Source organism: Solanum lycopersicum, chromosome 10 (assembly GCF_036512215.1).
Source record: "Solanum lycopersicum chromosome 10, SLM_r2.1".
Classification (NCBI taxonomy): domain Eukaryota; kingdom Viridiplantae; phylum Streptophyta; class Magnoliopsida; order Solanales; family Solanaceae; genus Solanum; species Solanum lycopersicum.
In genome coordinates, this window is record NC_090809.1 from 64,625,559 (window position 1) to 64,646,524 (window position 20,966).

The following is a 20,966-nucleotide window of genomic DNA, read 5'->3' on the forward strand; positions in this document are numbered from 1 at the left end:
TAAATTTATTTTAAAATAAAAAAGATATTATAATTTTTAAAATTTTCTGGCCAAATTTTATGGTCATTTCTCTTTTTTTTTTATTCCTTGATAATACTCACTTCTTTAAAAAAGAATGATCTAATTTGACTTGGAACGGTGTTTAAAAAAAGAAATAAGACTTGTGGTTCTAAATTAAAGTTATGTCAAATGTACCAAATTGCTTTTTAAACTTGTGGTCCTAATATATACAAATGATTTTTTTCAAAGTTAACGGATACATGTGCATTATCATCCACCTATATGAGTATGATATATTAATGATGTTAAATTGAAAAAAATATGTGATTATATGCGCTTAAAAGCGATTAAATATAATATTTTTACATTTAAGTGCTTGTGGAGACGAGTGGGTGTTTGACTCACCGTACGATGTCTTATCAAAATAAATTGAATTGAATAGTAACTATGCGTGCAACCTACGACGTAAATATTGTAATGATGTGCTTGGACAATTTCAGATCTTTGAATTGTTTAATGTTAAGTGACTCGATATCTTAAATGTAAAATATTTGAAATTAGTCTCTTCATTGTTTCATACATATGACTTGTATGGTAACTTTATGTTATAATGATAATTATGTTGATGGTGTTTGGCTGCTACTTGTTGATGTCTCTTGATTGAGTTGATATGCCAATTAGTGTTGTTGTGACCCAAAAGGAAAGGTTGGGCTAACATGAGAATGTGATGGTTGCCCCAAAAGAAAGGGTTGGGCCAATATTGCAAAATGTTACTACTTTACTATTGACACAAGATATTTAAATGTTCACAACCTAGTGACCTAGAAAAAGATGACGGGGTCATGTATATATAGTTCAGATTTAATGATTTATGTGATGAATGAAAAGTGTGCAATCTATATTTGATTACTTGTGAGTGCATGGTCACATGTTCGAAGGCTGCTTAATTATATTAGTGGCTTAATTAAGCCAAATTTCAATAGAAACGTTAAATTTTGTTTTATTTTTAAATGTAGTTTATTATTGCTAATCAATTTGTCAAACTAGTAATAACTCTGTCTTTTTATTTGAGAAGTTCAAAATTTCGTTGAATCATACTTAACTTTTTTTTAAAGAAAATACTTATAAGTTATAACCTATCATTGATTAGAAAAATAAGGCATAAAGACAACTGCTTTTTTTTCTTAAGCTTGTATAGCCGCCCTGGACGTGTTTAAAGAAAGATCATGTTGTGTTAATTAAAAATGCTTCATATATATATATATATATATATATATATATATACACACACAATTATTTAATAGATATGCATATACATGCAATTCGACAAATATACATATACAATTCGTCTCTCTGTCCTCTCCCAGTCGCCTCTTTCCACCCTCTCCCAATCTCGGTCGACACTCATCTCTCTATAACATAGAGCTAGGAATCATAATTAGCAAACTGTAGTTATGAAGCGTAATTAAGTTATTTTTGAGTTGCTACATGTGAAAGTTTCTCATTTTGAAATACCCCCAAGGGAAAATTTCATTTTGCAGGATTCGATTGTCCCAAAATTTTTGATAGTAAACATGAAACAACTAGGAAAAAAGTATAAAAAGAGAGAATTGATGCAATCCCAATAGAATAATATTCATTCGGATTTTGCTGTAGATTACAAATTCAAGGGAATTAATTAGTAATTCCCCTCACATCCTTCTTTTTCACCAATTAAAAACACAACATTGACAATATAATTGGAAAAAAAGAAAAGAAAAGTGTGTGCAGTATGTTGTAGTTTTCAAATTAAGAAAGAAAGAGGGGATGGAGCTGGAGCATCTTCGATTGGACCTCCATTGCTCGATAACTCAATTATGGCACGATGTGGATTCGTCCTCTGTTTGTTGCATAAATCAGGCAAATACACACCTGAAGAATGGCGAAATTGATTTAAATCAAAATAACTAGTCAATGTTTAAAATAAAACGTTGTTACGTACCTTCACCAGCAGCTAAGTTGAAGTAAAGGTCTATTATGTTGGGACAATGATGGTAACAATCAAGGGAACAAAGTTTTGAGGTAAATTGTGAATCAAGCAGAGCATCAGAAGAGATTCCAACAGTGTTTCTATCGACGCCACAAGCATCGACACATTCCTCTGTCTCAATGTGTTCCCTCATGTTTGCAACAACCACCTCAGATGTCTTGCATTGGTACTCCACTTTCCCATCCTTACCTGATGAATTTTCCAACAAACACCGTTTGCCTGATGTCGAAATCGCAAATCCACAAACATTTGTTGCCAAATCCTCACAGATAAAACTCCCTGAACAAAAACATTCTGTAGATTCAAACTAATAAAAAAAAAACACACACAAGACCTTTTTTATTATGAAATACCTACCTAGAGTAGTGCCTTGGAGAAAAACCATGCTAACAAAGAAAAGAATGAAACATGATCTCATAATACAAGTCATTTCTATTCTTTTCCCTTTCTTATAGGATATGATAAATTTTCCTTGATGATCAACTCAAGGAAAATAATGCTTCTTCTTGAGATGAAGGGGTTACTTGAATATATATATATATATATATAGGAAAATATTAGGAGGAAAATGCGCTATCTAATTTTTGTTAGTTTATTTTTTTAATATATTTTCTTTTTGTGGATACGATTGATCATTTCATTTTTTCGAGAATTCTCAACTTGTAAGTAATAATGTATATTCCTTACTAAATTTTGACCAATTCTATGAAATTGGTATGCACGAAGAGTTCTTAGGTACAAGTTAGTGGAGCCCACGCGTTTATATATACTTTGTAGAGAAAATCCACGAAATTATACTTAAGTTTACCGGTCAATAATACTAACCAAAAAAACTAATCAACGCTAAGGGATTTAAAATCCAAAGAAACAGACACATGAAAGTAGCTGAAGGAGGTTCGACATCTACTATATATACCTAAAAATTATTTTAATCATATAAAAATAATATTCTGTCAAAGGGAGTTGTCCGCCACTGACTAAGAATAACAATAATGCTGAATATTTATTTTTTAGTTTTACATTCGTTTTAGACATTTAAAATACATAACCTAATTTTAATTTTTCTTTAATGTTTAATCATGTAATTAATATATATTAGACCTATTTTAGCATGATCTAATATTTTTAAATTATGATCAATTTTCATTATGACTTATTAATTTACAATATATTTATTTTTTACTATTTCATTATTACTTTTTATTGAATATTTTAGTGTCATCACTCATTTCGTATTTTGTGTTATTTTTTTAAGAAATACCTTAGATAGTTTTATTTTGATTGGACTAAAGAAAAATATTTGAAACACAAGTTAATTATATGTTTGTATGAATACTTTATCCGAAAAAATCTAGAAACCCGAAAAATTATGAGATTTATTAGTTTGATTTGATTTAAAAATTTAAAAATTCGACAGAAATAAATTAATTTAATATTTAAAAAATCCAAATTAAAAACCTCAAGAAAAAAAAAACGTTAAAGACTGAAATCAAAATTAAAATTTAAACATATAGTGTACGTACATGTTATAGAATAGTTCAAAGGGATCTCTTGCTTGAATTGAAGAACAAAGGATATACTCCTTTCCCCAAGAAAAAGCCTGTTGTGTCCAGAGGGGTCTTATAGAAGGGTCAACAATATGCTTACGAATGGAAACCAAAATAAGCCACAAAATTATAAAAGTAACTAAAACAAGCCACTATTTTAGTAAGTAACTAAAATAAGCTTAGTGGAAGAAAAAGTTCCATTATATTTAATTTTCTAAACGTTTTTTGTTACTGCCATAACGTTTACTTTTTAATATATAACGGAACTTTTTCTTCCACTTTATAAAGTGGAACTTTTTATTCCACTTTATAAAGTGGAAGAAAATCTTCCATTTTATAAAAAATTTCTTCCGCTTTATAAAAAGTTACCTTTTCATCTTCATCGTCTCTTCCTTTCCTTTTCATGGCTTCCAAAAAAAATTCACTTTGAAGATGGTCCCAATCCGACAATTTGAAGCGGCCCCATACTAAACAAATTGAAATTTTGGAGTAGCACAACCTGACAACATACAACTCATATTCGTTGCTTTAGGTGCAAAAATAAGTAAGATTGCAGCCTTATACTTGTAGGAAAATTTTATCTTTTTTAAAATGTGCTTTTGGTTTGATTTACTTTCAACCTTAGACTTAATTTAGTTTTGATTAGGAAGACATCTAAATTCATTGATAGAAAACTTAAGGTTTACATGTCCTATAAAAGTTTCAATAGTTACAATACGTCAAAATCATATGAAATTAAAATAAAATAAATTAAGAGGCAGAATATCGTAAAAATATAAGACAAAATAAATGAATCTATGTCATAAAGTACACAAAAATTCATCTTTCTGTCTAGCTTTAAGTTGAAACATTTTCTGATTTTTTTTTTTTGGAAAAATATCAACAAATCTTCCATAATTTTCCCATATGGTGGATGTTATTGTTTGACAATTTTTGCACCAATTAGGAAGGTGAGCAGTAATTAGGAAGGTCATGATCATCGATATTCACGAGATCAATGGGCTCATCTTGTGTAGTATTTTCCCTATATATGTAAAAAAAATATATAAATATTTGGCTCATGCAATTAACTTACTCAAATAAAAAAACAAGTGTTAGACATATCGATAATCATCTGCATCAAAAGTAGGCGAGACATGAAAATTTGAGGATGTTCCAACATTTTTCGTCATTTCAGAGTGTGAGGATTGACCAAAATAATTATTTAGTCCATAACTTGGAGCAATATCTCTATCTTGCTGAGGTAAACCGCTACAAAATATATAATAATAAGAATAATAAATAATATAAATTAATAAATAATTGACAAAATCAACAAACAATAATTGAAATATAATAATTGAGCATTACTGATCACTATCATTGATAGTTTTGTTTAAATCAAAATCATATCGATCGATAAGAGTATTTTGATGATGAGTCATTTTAGAAAAATCAGTAGATTGAGTTATCGAAAATCCATCAATGTTATTGCCGTTTTCTAATTAGGGATGAACATCGACTGATAAAGGAGAACGTTGTTGACTAATCTTAGGCTCCTTCCTAACATAGATTTCAAGTATTGTTAACTTGATTTGATCTATATAGTCACTTGGAACCCTTAAAAAGTCGGTCAACGATTCGTCATTATAGATAATTCACTCTCCAAAATTTACTTGTTCTTGTGATAAAAATGAAGTAGGGTATTTTTCGGCTATAATCAAATTATAATCGTACTGTTTATACCCATTCTTTATAAATTGATGAAATAAATTTATGATATCGATAATTTATTGGATATTTAGCATTGTATTTGGGAGGACAATTATAATAGATGGAACTTTCGTCATGTATAATTTCGTCATCTCAATAAATTGAAACTTTAACTTTATGTGTAGAAGATATTTTTTTTAGATTGAAATGAACAAATATAGAAGACTTTATGTTGTAGGTGCTATCAACTATGTTATAAACGTCCTTAAATAGATTTTTCAGAATAAAATAATAAAAACACATAATGAAATATTTTTTTTCGTTTTAATGACATATCAAATCAATATAATTTATATGACAACATTGAAAAGCTTCTTCAAGACGTGAAAAATATTCTTCTTATAAAGTGTAATAAAAAGTTCTCCTTTATAAAGTGGAATAAAAAGTTCCACTTTATAAAATGGAATAAAAAGTTCCACTTTATAAAGTGAAAGAAAAAACTCCACTTTATAAAGTGTAAGAAAAAGTTCCGTTATATATTAAAAATAAACGTTATGAAACTAACGGAAACGTTTAAATTATTGGATATAGTGGAACTTTTTCTTCCACTAAGCTTTTTTTAGTTACTAACTAAAATAGTGGCTTATTTTGGTTACTTTTATATTTTTGTGGCTTATTTTGGTTCCCAACTCTACAAATGGACACAAGTTACCCCTATTTTCTATTTCTAAATTTTAAGGGAAATTAGGGGTAAGTTTATTAGTTTAAGTGGTATAAGTGAAAGTCTATTGACCTGTGTGGCATATTACGTAACATTCAAGTGGCGTTTAATATATTATGTTAATGAGAAAGATATTTTTATCTTATAGTTTGACGGAAAGGATATATTTGAGCCGAAATATAATTTAAGAGTATATTTGAGCTAGTTCAAAAAGTATCTTTTACACTTTTTTGTATATATTTATACAACTAATAGAATAAATTTATTTCAAAATTATCTAATTATCTCAAATCAAACATACAATAAATTAATACTCTCTCCGTCTCATTTTATGTGGCAATATTTGATGGGACACGAATTTTAAGAAATATAATGAAGACTTTAAAATGTTTACCTAATTATCTTTCAAAAAAAAGTAACTCACTTTTCTCTTTCCTCATAAATGTGTTAAAGTACCATCTTTAAAATTAAATGATATTAACAAGGCTAATTTTTTTTTATATATTTAAATACTTATCATATAATAAAATATATGTAACATTCTTCTTAGAACTGATCAAAAAGAAAATGACGTACCAATGGTGGGTAAATTTGAAAAGCTTAATAACCACGAATAGAAGGGGAAGTTCCAAAAAGATGGATAAGAAGGACCCTCCCTAATACATTTTGTTAGAAAGAAAAAATATATATTTAGACATGCGTTACTTTAAATAACAATTTCTTATAACCACAAAAATATGGTGTCATGAATAAGATCATAACTTCTTGTCCAGTCATATAACATTAAAAAGAAATAATATTTGTACAACAATTGAAATTAAGATTAGACAAGAGTTTTTCGATAGAAAATTATAGTTGCAACTTTGAGGTAGATCACAAGTCACTAAGTGATGATGATTCAAAAATGGAAGTAGTAGCAACAACTTGCTTCTCCCGCTTTTTCTTTTTCCAACACAAAAGGATATGCACAAGAAACAGCATAGTAAAAAGAAAATGTAAAGACAAGGGAGCTAATGTGAAGTGCATGGTTTAGGAAAAAAGTAGTGCTGCAGAAGAGGCTAAGAGACAGAGTAGTAGTGTGTATATGCTGCAGACCTTAACTAGCTGGCTGTTGAAACAAGAACAAGATGGAGTTATTGATGCTATTGTTCTTTCGAGAATTTCGACGGCTTGTAAGCTGATTGCTTCTCTGGTTCAAAGAGCAGGCATTTCCAAACTTACTGGAGAGGAACAAAAGAAGCTTGATATTGTCTCTAACGAGGTTCGTTAGTTTAACCGTTTGGATTCTTACTGAATTGCAGAGCCTAGCTCCTACTTGAAGGTTCTTGAATTTTTGAACCCGACATCTTTAGTTAGTTAAGAGTAAAGAGATACCAATTATCTCACCAAACTTGGGAGGTAGCTCATTCTTGTAGTACACCTACTAGGACTTTCACTAATTCCAAATCAATAAGATCTGTTCTACTAGTGTGATCTTTATTTGTTTGCAGTAAGATGTTAAACATAGGAAGATTCAAGATAAACATTTATTACTCTAGTATGGCATGTTGAGCTAGATAGATGGTCATGGCTTGGCCAGGTATTCTCTAATTGTATGAGGGCAAGTGGTCGGACAGGGATCATAGCATCGGAGGAAGAGCATGTACCAGTGGCAGTAGAGGAGAGTTACTATGGAAACTATATCGTGGTGTTTGATCCTCTTGATGGATCATCAAATATTGATGCTGCTGTATCTACTGGCTCTATCTTTGGTATATACACTCCAAATGACGATTGTCTCCTTGATCTTGAAGATTCTACCACGGTATGTACCTATGTATCCTCTCTTATCGAGAGTCAGGAGAAGTAGGATCTTTTATTGTCATACTTGTTATATATGCTAGATAATTGCTATAATCATTTTTGTCTATCTAGTTATGAATTCTATCAGATTGATTGACTTTCTGGAGCCTAATTTTTCGCCTGAATAGTTAACCATATCGAATACACATGTCCAAACTTGCAGCTTGACAATGTGGAGCAGAGGTGCATAGCGAATGTGTGCCAACCAGGGAACAATCTTCTAGCAGCAGGGTACTGCATGTACTCGAGCTCAGTGATCTTCGTGCTCACGTTGGGAAATGGTGTTTATTCTTTCACCTTGGATCCAATGTTTGGAGAGTTCATTCTGACTCAAAAAAACATCCAAGTAGCTAACGCTGGAAAGATCTACGCGTTCAATGAAGGAAACTACCAGCTATGGGACGACAGATTGAAGAAGTACATCGATCATTTGAAGGACCCCGGTCCTATTGGTAAGCCTTACTCAGCCAGGTACATTGGCAGTTTGGTTGGTGATTTTCATAGGACTCTTCTATATGGTACCCGAGAGACAAGAAGAGCAGGAATGGGAAGTTGAGGCTTTTGTATGAGTGTGCCCCGATGAGCTTTATTGTGAAACAAGCCGGTGGCAAAGGATCGGATGGCCAACAAAGAATTCTTGATATTCAACCAGTTGAGGTGAGAACAAACTGACTGCTACATCTTCTGTCAACAAGCAAAGTAGGTTAGTTAATTTGTTTTCTTCCGTTTCTTTCATTGCAGATACATCAACGCGTTCCATTGTACATTGGAAGCATAGAAGAAGTTGAAATATTGGAAAAGTACTTTTCTTAATACAGATGTGAACTGAAGGGGTTATTCATTAGTTTTTTAACTACTTTAGTTTTGTAAGCAAACAAAACACATGAAGAGCTGTATATTTGTATATTACTTGAAAGAAATTCTTCTCACAAGTCTAAGCGCAAAGACTTGGATGATTATATAGTCTTGACAAGCTTTGCAGTGATTCAACTCACTATACAATTGGAATGGTGCTTATATGCCTTATATTCTTAAAATTTTACCACATATTCTTAAAATTTTACAAGCATCGAGTAGCCTCGAGGTCGAGGCTCAATGGACTGAACTGGAATAGTGTTGGCGAGGACTCCAATTGAGACAGAAGCAGAAATAGAATAGGTTGAGATAGTTTACAGCTGTTGTTTTTTGTTCGTTTCTTATTTCCTTTTTACTAGCTTAGTTTTTGAAAAGCCCAAAAAGGTGTCGTCTTCGTGTGACATATAGGTCATGGTTTCAAAACATGAAAATCAATCACTTATACTTAGATCCGGATAAGCTGCGTAAATCACCCCTAGGGGTCGCGTAAACACGAGACTGAACTACCCTTTTATGTATCCGAAGTGTGAGAGACTCCTTTAGCATTGAAATAATGGCTCTTTTTGTCTTTCACACTACAATAATCAATAGAGCAAAAATATGACTTTTATTAACTTGTAGTTTTCCCAAGTTTCTCTTTTTAATTAAGTCCAAAGGTTGCATCTTTTCTGTTAGGTTTGTAGGGACACCCCATTTTGATCCCTTGAATTTTCAGCCACATATGATCTTTTGATCTTCAAGCCCTTTAGATATTGTTGTGAAAAAATTATGTTCACACAATTGTCAAAAGGAAAAAAGATAAGCAGGCAACCCCAGTAGTCAATTCAGAGATGGGGAGAAAATGGCTGAAGCTCTTCTTGGAACCAAATGCTCAAGTTCTTCTTCCATTTCTCATCTCTCTCCTAATTTCCATCTCTTCCCCACCAATATCAAGAGATCACAACATCTCATCCATGGAAATTTCAGTCCTAATTCAAGAATCCGCCGCGAAGCAGCGAGCTTGGAAGGAGCAAAAACAGCTCCAGCACAGATCAAGAAACCGAAAAACAGATATGAAATGGTAAACTTGACAACATGGTTGTTGCAGCAAGAACAAGCAGGCAACATAGATGCAGAATTAGCCATAGTTCTTTCGAGCATATCACTAGCCTGCAAGCAAATCGCATCGCTTTTACAAAGGTCTAGTATTGTAAACATTACTGGAACTCAAGGCACTGTTAATATCCAAGGTGAAGATCAGAAGAAACTTGATGTTATATCTAACGAGGTTTGTTGCTTTTTTTTTTTTTTACCTTCTAACACTTAGACTATTGTGAAGTTTAGTGCACTGATCAGTAAAAATGTAATCTTTGAGTGTTGTAGTTGTTCTGTAATTGTCTAAGATCAAGTGGGAGGACAGGGATAATAGCATCAGAGGAAGAAGACGTACCCGTGGCAGTTGAAGAAACTTATTCTGGAAATTATATTGTAGTGTTTGACCCCATTGATGGATCTGCTAACATTGATATTGCCTTAACCACTGGATCAATTTTTGGAATTTATGGTCCAGATCAGCAATGCCTTGTAGACATGGATGATGATTCCACGGTAATCTCGCATTTCTAACATGAAACTTAAGTACAAGTTGTGGTCAGCTATATGAATCATCATTGTTCATGTCACTCCATTTTTTGTACTCATTTCAGTACAATGTTGCATAAAATTTTAAATTGAAAAGCAGTATATTTCTTTTGGATTTTCAGATTGATCAAGCCAGGGAGAAGTGTATAGTCAGTGTTTGTCAGCCAGGGAGCAATTTAGTAGCAGCAGGATATTGTCTTTATTCAAGTTCAGTGGTCTACACACTCTCGGTAGGAAACGGAGTATATGCATTTACTTTAGACCCTGCATATGGAGAATTTGTTTTGACACATGAAGATATCAAAATACCCAAGGCTGGAAGGATCTATTCTTTTAATGAGGGAAACTATGATCTCTGGGATGAGAAATTGCAGAGTTATCTTGACCACTTAAAGCAACCAGGTCCTAATGGCAAGCCATACTCAGGCCGTTACATAGGTTGTCTCGTGGGTGAAATCCACAGAATGTTGTTGTATGGAGGGATATATGGAAATCCTAAGAACAAGAACAGCAAAAATGGGAACTTGAGGCTATTGTACGAGTGTGCGCCCATGAGCTATATCATAGAACAAGCTGGTGGCAAAGCAACAGATGGCAACCAAAGGATACTGGAAATCATGCCTGAGCAGGTAAATTTTAAAATTTACACTCAAGGAAAACGTAAATTAAGATCCTTTAACAGTATTTATAGTTGAAGATTGAATTTAAAGTGTAGGTGGTGTGATATAATGATTAAAAAAACCTTAATTACTTTTATTTGATGCAGATACATCAGCGAACACCTATTTTTATTGGAAGCCCAGAAGAAATTGAGAAGCTGGAAAAGTACCTTGACTGAGAACTATCTCATTTGATGTATCATCTGATGCGATACAAGTCATGTACCATAAGCATTTTACTTTATCAAACGACATAATGTACCTAAGAGGCTTTCTATCTTACTCAAATCCATCTTAGATTTACAAATGAATGAATAGTCGAAATTTAGAACTTAAAAAGGTAATTTCTATTGGATTTCATAAATAAGGTCAGCTGTGATGAATTCTAGCATGTCAGCCTCCATATCCATCTGTTGAAGAAATTAGTCATTTCTTGCTCACAAGTTCTAATGTCTCGAGCTTCTGTTACTCTTAACTGCAAAGATGTAAAATGATACAGAATCGATTAGTCTTATGGCATCTATTAGCTCTTTGTACAAAACAAAAAGTAAAGCTGAAGGTGAAGCAACTACCACTTACCAGGACTTAAAAGTTGGACACATTTGGTAACCGATTTCATAGTTTTCACAGTATCTGAACCTGAAGAATCAATGATAAAATTGAAATGTATTCACATCACTTTCACATGAAAGAAGTTTACATTCAATTGTTCAGTCAAGAATTCTCTTTTACCTTGTAAACTTGTATCCTTCTCTGAAAAGACTTGCGATGAAAGCTGTGATGTTATTTGGTTTCCGTCAATGTTGACATTTCCAGATTCATATGGTGACCTGAGCATTAAACATTAGATGGAAACTCAGATTCTGTAGCTAAGTTGGCATTATATGAAGGATGCAACAAGAAATCTTTCTTCGTGGACAGAAAAACAAGAAATTATACCCTGAAAAGGAATCTGGAAAAAAGTCCAGTTTGTCCTGGCAAGAATGATCAACCCCTTGTACATCAATGTCGAAATGATGCAGCAGCTCAGCAAGATTGAAATTCTCTCCCAGAAGACCAAAGTTAGATAAATCCAAGTCAAAAGTATCTCCTTCCTTCTCAGAATCAGATGTTAAAATCCTGTCAGGAACTTGTGGTACCTCTGAACTACTTGGAATGTCTGAGGCATCAAAATCTAACCTACCTTTTACTTGATCTCTCTTCACAGACCTATTCAAGTTTGCATTAACTGGTGAGGAAGTCGAAACACGGTGATTTCTTTCTATGGAATAGTATGCTATTTGTTTGGTGGGGGTCACTTGAATTGTCTCTGCAGAGATTATCATGTGGTTAGTCGACATTAGATGAGAGGGAGCAGCTTCTTTGATGGAAGTTGCTGTTGAATAAATTCCAAGCGGAGATATAGATTTGTCAGTTTGGGATGAAGATTGTATTGGAGGTGTCTTAGGGTCAGAATAATTAGTTAGAGGGGATTGAATGGGGTGCTCAGACAAACACTTCGCATTGTTAGATCCTTGGACTGATGAATTTTTGTTAGATCCTTGGACTGGTGACCTCTTAGGTTCATCAATGGGATCTGATGGCTGAACCGCAGAGCTCTTCAAATTATTGTTATGCTTATCATCTTGTGGCATTGAACTAGCCCCTGCAAGGAAAACGGTACCAACTACTCAGTGATCACCATAATATTAAGACATGAGATACACAAAGTCTAACACCAATAAAATTTACCTTTAAGTGACAACTGATTTGTGGGTGACCGTGTACGATATTTCTTGGCAGCTATGGAAGCATCTGAAACAACATCCTTGGACCCTTTCCTTTTTGAAGTTGTCGGGACGGAACTTGGAGTAGAAAATTTCATGGTATCAGCAGCAGCTTTGGAAGGCATTGATGCTGACATAAGAGCTGGACTAGTGTATGCAGAACAATAACCTGATAAATTTGTAACGATTTAATGTCACTACCAGATAATTTGTCCAAAATGATTGGTCTAAGAATAGATTATCGCCTGATTCTTGCATTTAAGGAATGGTATAGGCATTCAAAAACATGGAATAGTATATCTTTCAGGGAATAAACAATAGATCATTATCGTATCATGGTAATGACACAAACTCAATCCTGTCTGGTTAATGATGATGCTACATCCCTATATTTTTCCTTGGAAGTCCTGCAACTCTATCTGTGAATATATGTCCACTATGCCACAATGTAATATAAGCGCCATCGACTGAGAGCCAAATTTAATAAGACATCAAGTAAATGTTTTACAGCTTATTGCAATTGCCATTTGGCAATCACATCAGTGTACATAAAAAGTAAGTTTTGAGTGGTTAGGTAGGTTGTTTGTGTTGAAATTAAATGTTAGTTGATTGAAAGAGTCAAAAGAAGAAGAAAATCCAACTTAAGTTCATCAGCCAAAACCAGAAAACTACTGGTACAAGCTAAATGCAAAGCCAATAGGAAACATCATGATGTGTGCACCTACAACATCGTCCTTCAAGTTAATACAGAGACTGTAAAGGTCTTAAGGATTTGCAAGTACAAGGATTTCTCCATATCTTGTAGCTCCATCGATGTCAAAATTGGAAATTTGAGACTCAAGGTTATATATCTTAAGGTCTTAAGGATTTATATATATAAAGTTGGGAATCTGGGACCTAAGTGTATTTTTGTTGAAAAACAACCTTAAACAAATGCCGAAGTATGAAGAGAAATAATAGTTCTTCCTGTCTGAGACCTTGCAGCTCAACTAATGAGTACTCAACGACCCAGAAAAAATTAGAATATGTTTTGTTGGATACAATCATTATAGGCAAAATCTTGGAGCTACTGGCTCTCACAACTACTGAGCAAACCCCATGAACAAGTTTTCCGTAGTCTTAGGCTTATTCGTGTAGTTTCTTTTTCTTTTTTTTTTGATATCTATAACCATATAATAATGCTGCTAATGTTTTTCCTCTTTTGTATGTTCCAATATTGGTTTTCATATCAGTTGTCATGTTTTCTTCATTTCATAAGAGTGTCTCTATCTCCATAAGATTTGCTTATGCTTTACCTCCCTAGACTTCACTTTATGGCCTATGGATATGTTGTAAAGATCCCATATAACAAACACATAGACAAGTATATATAGGATAACTAGCAATAAAAAAAGAAGACCAGAAATGAAACCTGGTGAAGACTGTTGGAGCAAAGGTCCTGAAGAAGCAGGAACTAGGGCAGAGGGCAGCAGATTTGCACTTGCATTATAACCATTCATAACTTGTTGCATCCCCCTTAACAAATTCTGAACCTGCAATTTCTCTTGCTCTAAAAAAACTTTTTGCTCTTTCAAACATATGTACTCATCCAACATTGCTCCTAAACTCAATAAACTCCTCGGCGCCTGTCACAAAACAATTTATTCAAGTAATACATTAAAACATTAGAGATTCTAAAATGAATCCATATGTATGTGCGCGAATTTATTACCTCCTTGACAGGCAAGTTGGATAGGATATGAGAAGCTTCAGAGCAGAAAGTGGAGCGGGTTTCGGAGAAATCGTTATCGGAGAGGTAACGATCAACGATGAAAGCAACTTGGATAGGAGTTACTTTTCCTTTGCCTATATTTTCAGCTTTGGTTTTCACTTTCTTCATCTCTCAGAGATTTTTTTTTTTTGAGGGGGGAATTGCAGTGTGTTGTGAATAAGGAGGTAAAGAGCAGGAGAATGTGATGAGGGACTTTATAACAAGCGCGGGACTATTTCAAAAGTTAAGAATACTTTAAAAAAATGAAAAGGCGGTAAAACAACATAAGATTTTTATATATTTAGAAATTATTACATATCAAAAATAAATATTTTACTTTATTTGTCTATCTTTAGCAAATTAAGAATTCTTTGTACAATTAAAGTTACAGTAATCAAATTCAAATTTATAAATATGATTAATAACATTAACTTGGTAAATTATACGTGTAATTTAAGTTTTCTTAACGTGAGGAAATATAAAACATATATATTTTCTAATCTTTTTTACTTGACTTCCTTGTTAAAACTAGGTTGTTGAAAACCTCATTAAAGAGTAATTTTGATTGAAAAAAATTAATTACTTTAAATTAATAAAATGAAAAAATCATTTATTTTGAACCATAAAAAAATTGCAGCAAGGTGTAAACCCTCTTCAATTCACCTTTGACTAGCTCCAGTTTTGGCCATATTTTATAAAATAAAGAAAAATTGTTCATGACATTTGATTTGTCTTTTTCTTTAAAGAAAATCAAATTCTAAATGCTAGCCCGAATTACTTTTTGGATAAAATTTCATTTTCATTGACAATTTTAATTTTTTTCGAACATTTTACGTGTTCAAACACAACTTTTAATTTTGAAATCTATTTTTCCAAAACAACTTCATAAACTCAAAATATACTATCAAAAACTAGCTCATACACTACTTTATTTAAGTGTTTGACAATTATTTTCATGGGAAAATCCGATAGTAAAATAACAATGCATTAGATATCCTGATTAGGTAGAACTGAATGGTTAGATTGTACACATCCATTGGATTAGGTCCCTGACAGAATAATAGTGCGAAAAATGAATAACTCAAAGTAAATTAGGTACTAGGATTTTACAAAGAAACCTCCTTGCTCAAAGGGAGATGAAAATCACGACCTGTACTCGCGGGATTCAACCCAAACTCCATTTCACTCAAAACGAAAAAAGCTTCATATTACAAACTTTTGCAACATATGAATTAAACTCTTAATCCCTTTCACTTTACTGTAGCAACTCTACTGCAAAGGAAGCTAAACTATAACTCTATTGTCCACTAAACCAACTAACCCTAGTTGATCTAGACTTCAAGAACCCAACAAGGCTAACTCTAGCCACCAACTCAGATCTCGAAAATAAGAGCATAAACAAGCAGCAACTTTGTTGCACCAATACATCAACTAATTCTTATTGACACTCCTAGGCAACTCTACCCAAGAGAACATCAAAACAATGATGTAAAGAGGCTAGACTAAAACATACATGATTCGACTAACTAACTCTAATTAATACGACTCAAACTAAAGACTCCTTTATAACTTAGGAGTAGATTTACGAACCCTTTGGATGGAGCCATTAGCTGAGTCTGTTGTTATGAGAAGACATGCGCCAGCCACAGTAGAGTTAGCAGTTGTGACAGCTTGTCTTTTTCATGTACAGAGTCTTTCTCCAATCATGTCCCTTGTTAGAACCTGAAGTTTAAAACTTAAAATCAGCATCTAAGCATTAACAAAGTATATCATCCTTCAGTGTCAAAAATCGAAACATGGCTTCTCCATGTCACTGAACAAAATAGGTCCTACAGTGTCTAAGAATCCCTTTTTTAATTACAGATATGCTAATAAATTTGTCCACATCTCTCCTTTGGTTATGAGATATGTATTTAGCATAATCATAATAAACAAGGCTTGCAAATGTAGAACCCAGTAATTGGCTAAATGAACTTTTGAGGTAAGAATTCCAAAGCAATTTCATGGAGCTGGCTCGGTCAGTCAAAACTAAACCAACTTTGACCTGCATATCAAAGTATTAAACAGCAACAACTCATGAAGAAACACATATAAATAAACAAGAAGAGATGAAATAGAACAAAATAATACTAGTAGTAAAAGGCAATACAGAGAGCCTACTCTAAATAGCAATAGAAACTTAATAGTCACAAAACACCAGAATAATTAAGTAACAACAACAAAAAATATTACAGGATAGCACTCGCTATCAAGACACATTACATTACATTGCAATTGCCGAAAGAACATCAACAGGAAGTTGGGGTTTAATTCTCATTGACATCCTCTTCATCTTCCTCCTCGTAATATTCTCCCTCATCATCAGCAGTGGCGTCCTGGTACTGCTGATATTCAGATACCAGATCATTCATGTTACTCTCTGCCTCAGTGAACTCCATCTCGTCCATTCCTTCCCCAGTGTACCAATGCAAGAAAGCTTTTCTCCTAAACATAGCAGTGAACTGCTCGCTCACACGCCTAAACATCTCTTGAATAGATGTTGAGTTCCCAATGAAGGTAGATGCCATTTTAAGCCCGGTTGGTGGGATATCACAAACAGTTGACTTGACATTGTTTGGAATCCATTCAACAAAGTAGGAAGAGTTCTTGTTTTGCACATTGAGCATCTGTTCATCCACTTCTTTCGTGCTCATCTTACCCCTGAACATAGCAGAGGCAGTCAAGTATCTTCCATGACGTGGGTCAGCTGCGCACATCATGTTCTTGGCATCCCACATTTGCTGTGTAAGCTCTGGCACTGTCAAAGCCCTGTATTGCTGAGAACCACGTGAAGTCAGTGGTGCAAAACCAACCATGAAGAAATGGAGCCTAGGGAATGGAATCAGATTCACAGCTAACTTCCTAAGATCAGAGTTCAACTGTCCAGGGAAACGCAAGCAACAGGTGACACCAGACATTGTAGCTGATATCAGATGATTTAGATCTCCAACTGTTCCATGAGATTAAAAACAGATGATTCCATGTGAACCCGAAAAGAACTGACAACAACTAACTATACAAAAATCAAACAGATGAGAGCGCAAACAATGACTTACAGCTTGGGGTGGTAAGCTTTAGGGTTCTGAAGCAGATATCGTATAGAGCCTCGTTGTCGAGAACCATGCACTCATCAGCATTTTCAACCAATTGATGCACAGACAAGGTAGCATTATAAGGCTCAACAACAGTATCAGAAACCTTAGGTGAAGGGAAAACGGAGAAGGTAAGCATCATTCTGTCTGGGTATTCTTCTCTGATCTTTGAGATCAAAAGCGTACCCATACCAGATCCCGTTCCTCCACCCAATGAATGGCACACTTGAAATCCTGAAAATTAAACACAGAAAACGTCAAAAAAAAATGCACAGATGTACAAAAACAAAAATGCCTAAACACAAACCTTGAAGGCAGTCACAGTTCTCAGCTTCCTTACGAACAACATCGAGAACGGCATCAATCAATTCAGCACCTTCGGTGTAATGTCCCTTGGCCCAATTGTTACCAGCACCAGATTGTCCAAAAACAAAGTTATCAGGACGGAAGATCTGTCCATAAGGACCAGATCTAATACTGTCCATGGTACCAGGCTCCAGATCCATAAGAACAGCCCTAGGAACAAACCTTCCACAGGTAGCCTCATTGTAATAGACATTAATTCTCTCAAGCTGGAGATCAGAATCACCGCTGTAACGTCCGGTAGAATCAATGCCGTGTTCCGCACAAACAACTTCCCAAAACTTGGCACCAATTTGGTTACCGCATTGTCCACCTTGAATATGAAGGATTTCACGCATTTTCAAACTCAAATCTCAACAAAATATGCAGAAATTAAAATGAGTAAATCTGGAATACAAATGAAATGAGAAGAAAAAATACAGTAAAGCGTTTTAGGGTTTGTAATATAGTGAATTTAAGGCTCAGATGAACAAATTTTGAAATTTGAAAATTAAGGAGACCAGCTGGACCAGGACTTCACACTGACGTTGATTTTTTTTTTTTTCTCTTGGAGCTTGTCCATTTTCGATTTAAAATATGTTCAATTATTAAGAAGATATTATTATTAATGTTTCAATTTAATTAATAAGAAATATTTATATGACTTTTACAATAATTTATAATAATGTAACTTTACAAATGCTTATGAAATTGAAGGAGTAATAATTATAATATGAAAAGAATTATACAAGTGTAATATAGGAATAAGATTCTCACTTTAGATTTTGACGTGTTGTATATTCAATTTTATAATTTTATTACTAATAAAATAAGGAAAAATAAACTTTTCAACAAATGATGATTTTTATGTGAGATAAGTATTAATATTCAATGAAGAAAAAAGGATTATCATTAATCATTATTATTTAAGAAAAATCATTATACCAATAATAAAATTATGATTTAAAGCAAAAAAAAAAAATTAAAACGCCAGAGCGTATACATTTTTATGTTCAGGGACTTATGTCTCGAATTTTAGGACTTACATCTTATGAATTTACATTTTCAATTTACGCTTCAGAACATTTTTTATGTCTCGCCGTGAGTAGCATATTGAGAATTTAAATTTAAAATTTACCATAAGAAATTTATTAGAAAATTGAATTGCTTTTACATACTACTATCAATATTTTAATAAATTTTAACATTATTCTTTTATATATCATGTCAAAATTATGAGTTCAAATAGAATGTAACCACAAAACTATATCCAAACCCATACAGAATTATTAACCAAAAAAAATAACGATAGCAAAGATTCTTGATTGGACTTGGTCACACGTTACAAAGGCAGTTGCAATTAAAACTCTAATTCGATATCTCTAAAATAAAAATACTTTTTACTCATTACTGTCTTTGTTGATAGCATTCCTATGTTATCATGTTATGTCTAAATAAAATCAACCTTTGATGGGATTTTAGTAAAACAAATTTATATAACTTCATGTGTTTGATATATAAATAAAAAATATAATTACATAATATTTTTATATAATTTAAATTAGGGATAATTGTATGTAATAACAAATTAATAACCTAAAATAAATAGAATAGCTATTGTTTGATTTAATTGTGTTTTATAACAAACGTTTGCCCGAGTTTGTCAGTCTTCTCTCTCCGAAAACTCCCGCTCGCCACTCTTCCATTCTCGCTCGCCATCTCCCATTCTCGCTCACCACTCTCCCTCTGCGTCACTCTCCCTTTATACAACAAAAGTGTATAAATTGTGTTTTGTTTTTATAAAGCGAGAGAAAATTGTATCTACATATACAAAAATATATATCTCCGTGCTATACACTTAAGTATACAATTTACAAATATTTTACTTCGATTCAATTGTATACAAATACAAATTTTATACAAATATTGTAGAAAAAAAAGCCAGCGAATTATAATTATATAATTGCAGTGAAATACAATTTTCTCTCGCTTTATACAATAGAAGTGTATAGATTGTGCTTATCTTTTTATATAAACTAAGCCAACAAATTATACAATTTAGGCCAGCGAATCATACAATTGTATATGTATAACGAGACCAGCAAATTATACAATTTAAATCAGTGAATTATACAATTATATATATAACAAATTATACAGTTATATATTTGCTATGAAGTCCAATTATGTAAACTTTACTATAATAGATAGATATGAATTTTTTATTTGATATATATGAAAATTGCCTGTTAAACTACCCTTACTTCTTCTATAAGATAGAATCAATTACATTTTTTCCATTAACTATTAATATGGCTATTGGAATGTGAACAATTCATAATATTAGCTATACATTTTTTTCCATTTCAGCTATTAGTATGACTTTTTAAATGTGAACAATTCACAATATTAGCTATTCCTATAGCTTGTGTATATTTTTTTCTAACTTAATATTATGTGCATAATAGGCAAAATAATAAAATTGATTTCTTTATCACAGGGTAAAATAAAAAATGACTAATATGTTTTTTTATAATTTGTATACTTTACATATCTCAAGGGACAACTTTCCATCTTTTCTAAGATAAAATAATAATCCAAAACGTGCTTTCAATAAAATTTCAATAAGAAATTTGGGTAAAAATATCATTCATATCTTGAACTTATAAAGAATTGACTCTCGAAGGTTATATGAAAAGTGAAGTAATTAAACTTTAGGAAATTTCAAAATTTTAAAAAGACATTAAATTTCAAAATTTGAAAAAATAATTCATTTTTTAAAATTTAACTAACATCTGGTAATGTTAATGTTAATCTTAATTAATGTAAGAAGTGGAAATCTTATAATTTGGGTTGTTGCAAAAAGAACCAATTTAATGATATGATCAGAAAAGCATCTCAGATTATATTTCCCCATGATTTTCTTCATTTAGCAATCAAAGTGCAAGGATAACGAATTGGATTATTCATCATTGATGCATTTCTGGGTAGCAAAGAAATTATACATATTAA

General features: G+C 32.6%; 4 protein-coding genes, 1 non-coding gene and 1 pseudogene across 7 annotated transcripts; 2 read left to right on the top strand and 4 right to left on the bottom strand.

The window, feature by feature from the left end:
* Positions 1-1,610: 1,610 nt before the first annotated feature.
* On the bottom strand, positions 1,611-2,668 carry LOC101253546 (uncharacterized). The gene is made up of 3 exons (XM_004249632.4): positions 2,387-2,668; positions 1,982-2,308; positions 1,611-1,911 (listed from the first exon to the last, which is right to left on the bottom strand). The coding sequence occupies exons 1-3, from the start codon at positions 2,457-2,459 to the stop codon at positions 1,784-1,786; spliced, it is 528 nt and encodes a 175-aa protein (XP_004249680.1). The 5' UTR covers positions 2,460-2,668; the 3' UTR covers positions 1,611-1,783.
* A 4,589-nt stretch (positions 2,669-7,257) lies between these two features.
* Positions 7,258-8,930, top strand: LOC101264387 (fructose-1,6-bisphosphatase, chloroplastic-like; annotated as a pseudogene).
* A 588-nt stretch (positions 8,931-9,518) lies between these two features.
* On the top strand, positions 9,519-11,353 carry LOC101264273 (fructose-1,6-bisphosphatase, chloroplastic). Its single transcript, NM_001328673.1, has 4 exons — positions 9,519-9,953; positions 10,049-10,273; positions 10,429-10,935; positions 11,073-11,353. The coding sequence occupies exons 1-4, from the start codon at positions 9,528-9,530 to the stop codon at positions 11,142-11,144; spliced, it is 1,230 nt and encodes a 409-aa protein (NP_001315602.1). The 5' UTR covers positions 9,519-9,527; the 3' UTR covers positions 11,145-11,353.
* LOC101264687 (uncharacterized) lies at positions 11,108-14,789 on the bottom strand. The gene is made up of 7 exons (XM_004249793.5): positions 14,443-14,789; positions 14,143-14,356; positions 12,697-12,900; positions 11,905-12,610; positions 11,698-11,795; positions 11,545-11,604; positions 11,108-11,440 (listed from the first exon to the last, which is right to left on the bottom strand). Exons 1-7 carry the CDS (start codon positions 14,608-14,610, stop codon positions 11,412-11,414), a joined length of 1,479 nt encoding a protein of 492 aa, XP_004249841.1. The 5' UTR covers positions 14,611-14,789; the 3' UTR covers positions 11,108-11,411.
* Positions 14,790-15,632: 843 nt separating this feature from the next.
* LOC101252240 (tubulin beta-2 chain) lies at positions 15,633-18,546 on the bottom strand. Of its 3 annotated transcripts, none has more exons than XM_069289757.1 (4): positions 17,920-18,546; positions 17,577-17,846; positions 16,749-17,470; positions 15,633-16,203 (listed from the first exon to the last, which is right to left on the bottom strand). In XM_069289757.1, the coding sequence occupies exons 1-3, from the start codon at positions 18,311-18,313 to the stop codon at positions 16,788-16,790; spliced, it is 1,347 nt and encodes a 448-aa protein (XP_069145858.1). In that variant the 5' UTR covers positions 18,314-18,546; the 3' UTR covers positions 15,633-16,203; positions 16,749-16,787. The 3 variants fall into 3 exon arrangements, with proteins under 3 accessions (XP_069145858.1, XP_069145859.1, XP_004249588.1); XM_069289758.1 differs by lacking the exon at positions 15,633-16,203 and adding an exon at positions 16,442-16,525; XM_004249540.5 differs by lacking the exon at positions 15,633-16,203 and having other exon boundaries at positions 16,591-17,470.
* A 2,299-nt stretch (positions 18,547-20,845) lies between these two features.
* LOC112940233 (small nucleolar RNA snoR26) lies at positions 20,846-20,936 on the bottom strand. The gene has a single exon (XR_003244198.1). It is a non-coding gene; the product is annotated as a small nucleolar RNA snoR26 (small nucleolar RNA).
* Between the last annotated feature and the right edge of the window lie 30 nt (positions 20,937-20,966).

Excerpts from the sequence above, each read along its gene's own strand:
- LOC101264687 (XM_004249793.5), bottom strand. The coding sequence starts at position 14,610 with ATGAAGAAAGTGAAAACCAAAGCTGAAAATATAGGCAAAGGAAAAGTA. Across the intron at positions 14,357-14,442 it reads CCAACTTGCCTGTCAAGGAG|GCGCCGAGGAGTTTATTGAG; the intron begins GTAATAAATTCG and ends GTTTTGTGACAG. Across the intron at positions 11,441-11,544 it reads TGTCCAACTTTTAAGTCCTG|TTAAGAGTAACAGAAGCTCG; the intron begins GTAAGTGGTAGT and ends ACATCTTTGCAG.
- LOC101253546 (XM_004249632.4), bottom strand. The coding sequence starts at position 2,459 with ATGACTTGTATTATGAGATCATGTTTCATTCTTTTCTTTGTTAGCATG. Across the intron at positions 2,309-2,386 it reads TCTCCAAGGCACTACTCTAG|GGAGTTTTATCTGTGAGGAT; the intron begins GTAGGTATTTCA and ends GTTTTTGTTCAG. Across the intron at positions 1,912-1,981 it reads CAACTTAGCTGCTGGTGAAG|GTGTGTATTTGCCTGATTTA; the intron begins GTACGTAACAAC and ends GCCATTCTTCAG.
- LOC101252240 (XM_069289757.1), bottom strand. The coding sequence starts at position 18,313 with ATGCGTGAAATCCTTCATATTCAAGGTGGACAATGCGGTAACCAAATT. Across the intron at positions 17,847-17,919 it reads GAACTGTGACTGCCTTCAAG|GATTTCAAGTGTGCCATTCA; the intron begins GTTTGTGTTTAG and ends TTTAATTTTCAG. Across the intron at positions 17,471-17,576 it reads AAAGCTTACCACCCCAAGCT|TTGGAGATCTAAATCATCTG; the intron begins GTAAGTCATTGT and ends CTCATGGAACAG.
- LOC101264273 (NM_001328673.1), top strand. The coding sequence starts at position 9,528 with ATGGCTGAAGCTCTTCTTGGAACCAAATGCTCAAGTTCTTCTTCCATT. Across the intron at positions 9,954-10,048 it reads TTGATGTTATATCTAACGAG|TTGTTCTGTAATTGTCTAAG; the intron begins GTTTGTTGCTTT and ends TGAGTGTTGTAG. Across the intron at positions 10,274-10,428 it reads ACATGGATGATGATTCCACG|ATTGATCAAGCCAGGGAGAA; the intron begins GTAATCTCGCAT and ends TTGGATTTTCAG.